At 38.7% G+C, this 11,016-nt stretch overlaps 2 protein-coding genes across 4 annotated transcripts in view; one reads left to right on the top strand and one right to left on the bottom strand.

Annotated features, from left to right (window-relative positions):
• The first annotated feature begins 2,103 nt into the window (after window positions 1–2,103).
• On the top strand, window positions 2,104–3,304 carry LOC116552936 (ubiquitin-conjugating enzyme E2 N-like). The gene has a single exon (XM_032279900.1). It carries the CDS (start codon window positions 2,163–2,165, stop codon window positions 2,619–2,621), a length of 459 nt encoding a protein of 152 aa, XP_032135791.1. The 5' UTR covers window positions 2,104–2,162; the 3' UTR covers window positions 2,622–3,304.
• A 5,725-nt stretch (window positions 3,305–9,029) lies between these two features.
• IPO11 (importin 11) overlaps window positions 9,030–11,016 on the bottom strand; it is a 209,311-nt gene continuing 207,324 nt past the window's right edge. For 2 of the 3 annotated variants that reach the window (XM_032279909.1, XM_032279919.1), the window contains exon 30: window positions 9,030–10,479. In XM_032279909.1, the coding sequence (XP_032135800.1) occupies window positions 10,315–10,479 (165 nt within the window). In that variant the 3' untranslated portion in view covers window positions 9,030–10,314. The remainder of the gene's footprint in view (window positions 10,480–11,016) is intronic. The other variant, XM_032279928.1, reaches the window with a different exon arrangement.

The following is an 11,016-nucleotide window of genomic DNA, read 5'->3' on the forward strand; positions in this document are numbered from 1 at the left end:
CACAGCCGAATTCTAGCAGATATTCGAAGAAGAGTGGGCACCACTCCTTCTGAAACTATTCCAAACAATCCAGAAGGAGGGAATCCTTCCCAAATCATTTTATGAGATCAGTATCATCCTGCCACCAAAACCCAGCAGAGACTCAACAAAAAAAGAAAACCTCAGGCCAATATCCATGATGAACATAGATGCAAAAATCTTCAATAAAATACTGGCAAACCGATCGCATCGGCACATCAAAAAGTTTATCCATCACGATCAAGTAGGTTTCATGCCGAGGATGCAAGGCCTGTTCAACATATGCAAGTCTATAAACGTAATTCACCACATAAACAGAACCAAAGACAACAACCACATGATCTTCTCAATAGATGCGGAGGCCTTTGACAAAATTCAACAGCCCTTTATGCTAAAAACTCTCAATAAACTAGGTATGATTGGAACGTATCTTAAAATAATAAAAGCTGCTTACGACAAACCCACAGCCAATATCATACTGAATGTGCAAAAACTGAAAGCATTCCTTTTGAAATCTGGCACTAGACAAAGATGCCCTCTCTCACCACTCCTATTCAATATACTATTGGAAGGTCTAGCCAGAGCAATCAGGCAAGAAAAAAAAAAATAAAGTGTATTCAATTAGGAAAGGAGGAAGTCAAATTGTTTCTATTTGCAGATGACATGATTGTATGTTTAGAAGACCCCATAGTCTCAGCCCAAAATCTCCTGAAACTGATAAGCAACTTCAGCAGTCTCAGGATACAAAATCAATGTGCAGAAATCACAAGCATTCCTATACACCAATAACAGACTTAAAGACAGCCAAATCGAGAATGAACTGCCATTCACAGTTGCTACAAAGAGACTAAAATACCTAGGAATACACCTAACAAGGGATGTAAAGACCTCTTTAAGGAGAACAGTGAACCACTGCCCAAGGAAATAACAGAGGACACAAACAGATGGAAAAACATTCCATGCTCATGGTTAGGAAGAATCAATATTGTGAAAATGGCCATACTGTCCAAAGCAATTTACAGATTCACGCTATCCCCATCAAGCTACCTATGACCCTCTTCACAGAACTGGAAAAAAACACCTTAAATTTTATATGGAACTACAAAAGAGCCCGCATAGCCAAGACAATCCTAAGCAAAAAGAACAAAGCTGTAGAAATCATACTACCTGACTTCAAACTATACTGCAAGGCTACAGTAATCAAAACAGCTTGGTACTGGTACCAAAACAGAGATATAGACCAATGGAACAGAACAGAAGCCTCATAGGCAATGCCACACATCTACAACCATCTGACCTTTGACAAACCTGAAAAAAAAAACAAGCACTGGGGAAAGGATTCCCTGTTTAATAAATGGTGTTGTTGGGAAAACTGGCTAGCCATGTGCAGAAAGCATAAACTGGACCCCTTCCTGACACCTTACACTAAAATTAACTCCAGATGGATTAAAGACTTAAACATAAGACCTAACAAATACCATAAAAACCCTGCAAGAAATCCTAGGCAAAACCATTCAGGACATAGGCATAGGCAAGGGCTTCATGACTAAAACACCAAAAGCATTGGCAGCAAAAGCCAAAATAGACAAATGGGATCTAATTAAACTCCAGAGCTTCTGTACAACAAAAGAAACAATCATTAGAGTGAACTGACAACCAACAGAATGGGAAAACATTTTTGTAATCTACCCATCTGACAAAGAGCTAATATCCAGAATCTACAAAGAACTAACAGATTTACAAGAAAAAAAAAAAAAACATTCAAAAATGGGCAAAAGAAGACATATGATACCAACAAACATATGAAAAAACGCTCATCATCACTGGTCATCAGAGAAATGCAAATCAAAACCACATTGAGATACCATCTCACGCCAGTTAGAATGACGATCACTAAAAAATCTGGAGACAGATGCTGGAGAGGATGTGGAGAAATAGGAACACTTATACACTGTTGGCGGGAGTGCAAATTAGTTCAACCACTGTGGAAGACAGTGTGGTGACTCCTCAAGGACCTAGAAACAGAAATTCCATTTGACCCAGCAATCTCATTACTGGGTATATATACAAAGAATTACAAATCATTCTATTTTAGAGACATATGCGGGAGACGGGACCAGAGGCCGAACTCGGGTTCTGACAAGATGGCCGGGCTGCCCCACAGGATCATTGAGGAAACCCAGCGTTTGCTGGCAGAACCAGTTCCTGGCATCAAAGCAGAACCAGGTGAGAACAACGCCCATTATTTTCATGTGGTCATTGCTGGCCCTCAGGATTCCCCCTTTGAGGGAGGGACTTTTAAACTTGAACTATTCCTTCCAGAAGAATACCCAATGGCAGCCCCTAAAGAAAGTTTCTTGACCAAAACTTATCATCCTAATGTAGACAAGTTGGGAAGAATATGTTTAGATATTTTGAAAGATAAGTGGTCCCCAGCACTGCAGATCCGCACAATTCTGCTATCGATCCAGGCCTTGTTAAGTGCTCCTAATCCAAATGATCCATTAACAAATGATGCAGCGGAGCAATGGAAGACCAACAAAGCCCAAGCCATAGAAACAGCTAGAGCACTGACTAAGATATATGCCATGAATAATATTTAAATTGATCCGATCATCAAGTGTCCATGACCTCTCCTGTTCTGCCAAGACTTCTTCCTTTTTGTTTGCATTTAATGGACACAGTCTTAGAAACATTACAGAATAAAAAAGCCCAGACATCTTCAGTCCTTTGGTGATTAAACGCACATTAGCAAATCTATATCTTGCCCTGATTCACTGTTATAAAGCATGAGCAGAGGCTAGAAGTATCATCTGGATTGTTGTGAAATGTTTAAAAGCAGCGGCCCCTTCCTGCTTTTACTCATTTCCCCCATCCTGGTTTAAGTATAAAGCGCTGTGAATGAAGGTAGTTGTCAGGTTAGCCGCAGGGGTGTGGGTGTTTTTCTTTATTTTTTTGAGGGGGTAGGTAGTTTTATTTTAATTTTATGGGCTCCTTTCCCCCTTTTATGGTGATCTAATTGCATTGGTTAAAAGCAGCTAACCAGTTATTTAGAATATGCTCTCTAGCCAAGTCTAACTTTATTTAGACACTGTAGATGGACAAGCTTGATTGTTTGGACCAAAATGGGAACATTAAACAAACATCACAGCCCTCACTAATAACATTGTGACTTTGCTGTCAAGTGTAGATTCCCCCCTTCAAAAGAAGCTGTGACCATTTTGTATGGCTTGTCTGGAAACTTCTGTAAATCTTATGTTTTAGTAAAATATTTTTTGTTATTCTACTTTGCCTTTGTACAGTTTATTTTACTGTGTTTATTTCATTTTCCCAATGTGACAATCATATTTTAAAATTAAAACTGATGGAACATTAAAAAAAAATGTATGTTCATTGCAGCACTGTTTACAATAGCAAAGAGTTGGAACCAACCCAAATGCTCATCGATGATAGACTGGACAAGAAAAATGTGGCACATATGCACCATGGAATACTATGCATCCATAAGAAACGATGAATTCATGTCCTTTGTAGGGACATGGATGAATCTGGAAATCATCATTCACAACAAACTGACACAAGAACAGAAAATCAAACACCACATGTTTTCACTCAAAGGCGGGTGTTGAACAATGAGAACACATGGACACAGGGAGAGGAACATCACACACTGGGGTCTGTTGGGGGGACGAGGGGAGGGACAGTTGGGGGTGGGGAGGTTGGGGAGGGATAACATAGGGAGAAATGCCAGATATAGGTGACAGGGGGATGGAAGCAGCAAAGCACATTGCCATGTATGTACCTATTGCAACAATCCTGCATGATCTGCCCATGTACCCCAGAATCTAAAGTACAATAAAAAATACATGTATATATATAATAATAATAAAATTAGGAAAGTATATTGAAGGAGGCAGCAAAGACCCCGGCTGTTGGCCTTACCTTTCTAATCCATTTCCTCAACTATGAAATGATTAGGTTAAAAATAGATCATCTCCCTGATTCCCTTCCTGATCTGCAATTCTATTAAGTAAGGAAAAAAAAGATAATGAAAAGTCTACCTTATTCCTTTAGTCCAAATGATAACTAAGAAGAAGAATCTTTTGACAGAAGAGCTTTCTAAAATAGCCAAGTCCCTAATTTATTCAGTAAATTTGGGTTTCCATACTTCCAAACTGTGAGTTGCCTTTAGTAGGTTTGTCTTGCACATATACTAAAACAATGAATTTGCTTACCTGATTCAGCACTCCTCAATGCATTTTGCTGTAAGTAAACAAGACTGAAAGGAAAGGGCCATTTCATGGTATTGATTTCACTGCCAGAGATAGCCCAGGACATGTGCCTTTCAAGAAAGAAATAATCAGCCTCCCTTGCCTAAATAGAGCTCTTCATTAATTTGTGATTACCTCCAGATCTGTCAATAGACTTTCCTTCCCTGGCTATCAATAAATTTCTGAGCTCAGTGAGCACTTTTATGAGCTACAACTTTCCTGTCAATCAAAAAGTTTTGCTCTTCTAGACCATTGCTCAAATTGCAGTGTTCCTTACAAAAAGAAGAAAAAGCCACTTTGGGCTGCCCTAGAGAGCACTGTGGAAATGACCTGCTCCTTTTGAAATGAGATGCTGATTTCGCTTCAAGTTAAAGCAATTGAGAAAAACTAAAAGCTCACTTGCAGGTCTGCTCAGTCTCATCTCCAGAATGTTCTGCTCTAACCCTTACAATAAAAATCCCCAACAAGCATAATTCTAGCCAAAAGGCCTATTTTCCACTTTAAAGCCATCTGCCTAGTTGCAGACAGATAGACATGCTTTAAACCTCCCTGGACTTTTACCTGATCTAGCAGTTACTTGCATCCTATTTTTGACCAACTGGGAAATTAAAGTGGCATGAAAATCAATGTCTTACATTGAAGGGGAAAGGGCTAGATCACCAGATACCGATATATTCCTTCTTGGATTACAGAGTTCTTTAAAGCACACTTAGCTAATAAATTCCAACCGACAGGCCCAGGTGAGTTGGATGCAGGCATGTGCTGGAACAAAGAGCAAAACCGGCTTGCTTGTCAAAGATTGTTGGCCAATCAGGGATTTTCCACTTGTTATAGTAAAGAAAGAATTCAAGAGAAAATGCAGTCAACAGCTCTCGGTTTTGAATTTCATTCAAGTGCTTCAGACTGTAAGAGTCCCCCAGGCCAGGAGTTCAACTGCCCAGAAGTAAAAACAGACTCTCAGACCAACAGCTGTAACCCTTTCCAGGGCATCAAGGTATTTACCACCAAGGGCTCTAAAGCTCAACTTCAGACAAATAGCATGAAGCTGTGTAAAAAGTTCCAGCTTGGGCTGGGCACGGTGTCTCACGCCTGGAATCCCAGCACTTTGGGAGGCCGAGGTGGGAAGATCATCTGAGGTCAGGAGTTTGAGACCAGCCTGACCAAAATGTCTCTACTAAAAATACAAAATTTAGCTGGGTATGGTGGCATGTGCCTGTAGTCCTAGCTATTCGGGAGGCTGAGGCAGGAGAACTGCTTGAACCCGGGAGGTGGCGGATGCAGTGAGCCGAGATCGCACCAGTGCACTCCAGCCTGGCAAGAGAGCAAGACTCCGTCTCAAAAATTTAGGAAAAAAAAAGTTCCAGCTCTACCACCAGATGGAATTGTTTTTTACCACTTCACGGAAGACCAAATTCTGTGTAATTATGTTTGGGACAGAATGTCGTTTCTTAAGTGGTAAAAAGATGACTTTAAACTGCTTTTCCAGCAGATGTCACAGTTCTACCAAGATACCAAGATCAAAGCTTCACATTTAAGGAAATGATTATTTTTGTTTCTCTCCTCATTTTGTCAGCTGATAATATACTGTTTCTTATCCTTAACCACACTCAAAGGTAATGCTCTGAAGTCTAGTATGTTTCTAAACTCAGCCCAAATTTGAGTCTCACTAAAAAGATAAAGTATTGCTGTATTTCTGCCTCTTTGTCAACAGTTTCCAAATCTAAAAAGGATATTTTGGTAATGGAAAAGGCAATGTTTGCCTTCCATTTTAGTGGTGTGTTAGTTCAAGTTATATTGGAAATCACAAAGAACTACATACATAGCTTAAAAACACGAGACAGTGAGAGACAGAATAGAACTCTTGAAGAGATGGCTTTTTTTTTTTTTTTTGGACAAGGCGTTTCGTTCTCATTGCCCAGCCTGGAGTGCAATGGCACTATCTTGGCTCACTGCAACTCCTTCCTCTTGGGTTCAAGCAATTCCGCCTCAGCCTCCCGAGTAGCTGGGATTACAGGTGTGAGCCACCACGCCTGGCCTAGAGATAACTCTTGACTAAAGGGTGTGCAATAACATAAAGGTTTCAGAGACTTAAGGTTGATGAAACTTGAACCAGGTTCAATATACTTCTTCCCCAGTTCAGCCATGCTGCTTTTCTAGGTTAAAAAAAAGTTGCAGAACTGTAAATGAACAGGCAAGCTAGTGGTGATAAGAGCTCTGATTTGTTAAAACAAACAGACAGAAAACAACAAAATAACCACTGGAAATTTCTAGAGCTGTAAACATTCTTTAAACATTTATCCTTATAATGTAGAGACCTGGAGCTTAGCATTAGTATCATCCATACAGACCACCAAACTCAATGTGCCTCCTTGTGTGATGTCACATAAACTGTACATTACCAGAATAGTGTTGTTGCAAAAAATGCTTACCTGAATAAAATTGTGAGGAAACAATTAGAAAATTCCACAGTAAGGAACATTCTACAAGGCAATTACCTTGGATTCTTAAGAAAAAAAAGCCAAAGACCTGAAAAGAGGACAATTCTAGATTGAAAAATTAAGCAGCCAAATGCAATGTATAAATATTAAATGGAGCCTGGGCGTGGTGGCTCAGGCCTGTAATCTCAGCACTTTGGGAGGCCAAAGTGGGCCACTTGAGCCCAAGAGTTCAAGACCAGCCTGGGCAATATGGCAAAACTCCATTTCCATAAATAAATAAAAAATTAGCCACATGTGGTGGCATGTGCCTGTAGTCCCAGCTTCCTGGGAGACTGAGGTGGGAGAATCACCTGAGCCAGGAAGGTCGAAGTTGCAGTGAGCTGAGATCAAGCCACTGCATTCCAGCCTGGGTGACAGGGTGATACCCTGCCTAAAATAGAGGATTCTGGATCAAAAACCAAGTATTTTTTGTATGTCTTTCATCATATGTCATATAAAAGACACACAAAATAATAAAAGACATCTTTGTGGCAGTGGGGAAAATTGGAATATGAACTGTTTATTAGATATTATTGCATTATTGTGATTTTTCTTAGGTGTACAATGGTTATTAGTGGATATGTAGAGGAATGGCATCCTTAGATGTCTGCTAAGTATTTGGGGCTAAAGGGTTTATAAACTTTTTTAGTGTTTGTACTTTCAAATGGTTCAGCAAAAGTAAATGTGTGTATATCTAAGTATATTTATATACAGACATATATAAAGACAGTAAATACAGCTAAATGTCAACAGTTTGGTAGATCTAAATGGGTATGCTGGGTTCATTATACTATTTTTTTCATGCTTCTGCAGATCTTTTTCTTTTCTAAAATTAGGAGAAGAAAGTATTTTTGTTTTTTATGGCATGTATCTCTTTATTAGCTCTTCAACTTTTAAATTTCTATTCACTTGAGGTTTATGACTTGGAGAAGCAGAAAAGACAACAACCCTTAGTAGGTGAGCCTTATGTTTTAATTCATGGAATTAGAGATTAATTGTGAGGCTACAAAGATGCAACATTTTCAATACCTGATGATTTTGTATGTTAGAGTGACTCCAAATTGATTTGAGTCTGGAGTCAGGGTGTTGCCCAGTTCCAGTTTAGTGCCATTGACGTTTAAGTAGCCTCACCAAACCATGCCATTTGAGAGCAGTTTTTAAGTAACTATTAAATTATGGTGACAGCATCACTTTGTCATACACAATCTCCTTCCCCTGCAGGACAACTGCCTGACAATGTGCGCTTCCATTGGAACCCCTATTTTCTTACAGCATGTCAGCAAGTGTGTTCCTAATCGAAGGTGGGTACTATGTTCTAATCTCAGAATGTAGTACAGCATTATGGCATGAAACAGTAACTCAAGAAATACTAACTGAATAAAGAAATGGGTAAAATAAAGATTAAAGTGAGGATTTTTCAAGAAAAATGGTTTTTAAAAATTTGTGTGCAATAATGTGGATTCTCTGGTAGGAGACAGAGAAGGGACCAACTTATAAGGAAGCTTTAAATGTTATTGTTAGTCACATGGGCCTTTGTGAGACAGTTGGGAGAAGTCTCTGGAATAGAAAAGAAATATGTTTTTGGAGTATGAACGATCACTACCTTGGATCAGGAGCTACTACAGTTCAACCAGAGGCCTAGCTGAGTTGTTTGTCCTAAACTTAATATATTTGCTATATAGTTCTGTTAATGAATATAATTCCGTAAATCAATGATTACATTTTATGTCTTAATTGAGCACTTACAAATTCAAGATACATTATTTTTCTGAGCTATTTACCAATCCTATTTATGAGTTTAGAAAATGAATCAAACTCTTTCCCTGAGATCAGCTTTTTACTTCTTTTTCAAGGTAGCTCTTTCAGTAATATTTGCCATGGCACTATAATGAAATCTGTCAGGAATTATAAGGATGAGTACTTTACTATAGCTGAAACATGAGCATGTTTGAGAACTTCTGATAGCACTAATGGGTTAGTGTTTCAAATGAAAATAATTAAGTCAACAGAAAGTAATTCTTCTTGGATTAGTCTTGAGGACTGGTTAATAATGATAAAGAAATATCACTTGAAAGGAGCTTTTTGTCTTTAAATGAAGATAAATTAAAGGGTAACTAGGATTTGTCACCTCCAGTACTGATATGTACTAGCGTAGAATCAAAGCTAGCATATAAAAGAAAACTCTCTTTGTAAGTCACTGGACAATTTTTATGAACTCTTTCTTTGTGGAGCAAGAAAAGTAGTCAGACAAATCAGACCAAGGTGAGGTATCTTTGGAAAATTTAATTTGGACCATAGTTTCTTCTTTTTCTGAAAACATCAAATATCCCCATACATTTTGGGTTCTACAGCTCACAAAGGGGTAGTGTGTTTCCCGCAGTTACATACTGTACCCAGCTTTCTATAGAAAGATAAGACATTTTCCAACCTTGCTTTTGAGTATTTCCTAAAAAATGCTTTAAAGTTTCCTTACGATAAATGGCAAGTAAAACAAAGTAAGGTTTTTTTTTTTCTCCTTTTCCCCTTTTTACGTACTGCATGTTGGAGGAATAAGGAAGGAAGACTAATTCCATCAGTGTACTAGTAATCCTAGTACTCTGGGGATTACTGCTGGATCCTCCAAGGTATACCCCTATTATTGAGGCCCTGATGCACCCCCCTGCATTGAGGAACCTGGGAAGGGCAAGTGCTCAACAGTCTGTTATAGCCATGTGGGACTGTCACAGCACAGGTGGGGACTGGGAGCTGCCCAGTTCTTCTTGATGCTCACAGGAGTAACAAAGGAACTAGGACCACCAAACCGTAACCAGAGGCCTCCCATGTGGTACTGCAGTATCACAGGTTCACGTTCGTGGGCCTTAGCAAATGTACATTTATAGACCCAATGTATTTATTTGGGGAGAAAAAAAACCACAAGAAAAATGCCTTTACTAATTTCTGTATCAAATTATTAGAATGAAAATAAAAGCATTTCTCTGATAAAACACATTTTCTATGTTAGATGAAAATAACTCCCTTGCAAGATAATATTGGTAATGTGTATTTGTCACTATTTATATATTTTTGCTTAGTACACACATTTCTTTAATAGCATCATCTGAAGAGCTTTGTCATTTTTCAAACCTGTAGTTTCATTAGCTTAAAAAAAGGGTAAGGCAGCCAAATTTAACCAATTTTGGTTGCAGAAAAACATCTCGGGTATTAACTTTCATCTTTTCAAGTGCTAAGAGCACATAATTAAAAGATAAAGTTTCTTCTCTTAACAGGAATCTAAGTGGCTATTGTCATCAAATGTACTTTTACATGTACTTTTTAGTAAAGGGCCCCCTCATAAATATAAAATTAAATTCTTTTGAGGAATAGGTTTGTGATTTTAGTTATGCAGGATTTACATGTATTCATTACATTTTGTAGTAAAAAAATGTGTGGTCTTTGCTTATTTTCATACACAAGTGATTTCTTCATCTCAGCAGGCTCTCACATACAAACGGCAGGCTGGGTTATTCAGCTTATTTCTGAAAGGGGAGGCAGCAACATATTATGTGCTCTTAGAATCCTTGCAAAAACTCCTGTAGCTGGGTGACAATCTCTGTGTCCACTGTTTCCATGAGGGACTGGAAACCTTGTTCTCCTAGTAACTCCTGCTGTGCCTTCAGCTTCTCGTAGATGAACTGCTGCAGTGACACTGTATGAACAGGGTCCTTCAGGGCCAGCTGTGGGATACAGAGAGGAGCAAGACTGTCAAAAAAGCAAAACTAGTCTCTCCTACCTGCAATTTACAAAAGTTCTTTGCAATCTCTTCCATAGTAACAAAATTGCTTCTGCCTCTCTTCTTACACAGATTCTATATCATATATCAGTCTCATGGTGGAAAAATTTGTCAAAGAAAATTTCATTCAATTAGTCTAACTTCAGTTCCCTAGGGCCCCCTGAACATGTTGTCTGATTAGCTGTTTCTCAAGAGCCGGGGAACTCATTCATTTAAAGCATCAAAACCTAGTAGAAAGTATTCTAAAAGGAGCAGAACATGCTGAAGAACATTTAAATACATTTCCTTAGGAAAACGGGGTAGGTCACAGTGGCAACCCAGTGATGCCCTCAGGATCGAGAGAGTAGACAATGTTTGCCCTACCCTGTATCGCAATACTATTTAAATTCCTGTATATGCTTCTGGTTGAAATAAAAAAAAGGGCTCTTCTCCCACTGGGATATCTGGAAAACGGAAAACGTGTAACTTCACAAAAAATAAC

This window comes from Sapajus apella, unplaced genomic scaffold (genome assembly GCF_009761245.1).
Source record: "Sapajus apella isolate SASKATOON/1434 unplaced genomic scaffold, GSC_monkey_1.0 scaffold1, whole genome shotgun sequence".
Lineage (NCBI taxonomy): Eukaryota > Metazoa > Chordata > Mammalia > Primates > Cebidae > Sapajus > Sapajus apella.

Coding starts and splice junctions, on each gene's coding strand:
- LOC116552936 (XM_032279900.1), top strand. CDS start 2,163: ATGGCCGGGCTGCCCCACAGGATCATTGAGGAAACCCAGCGTTTGCTG.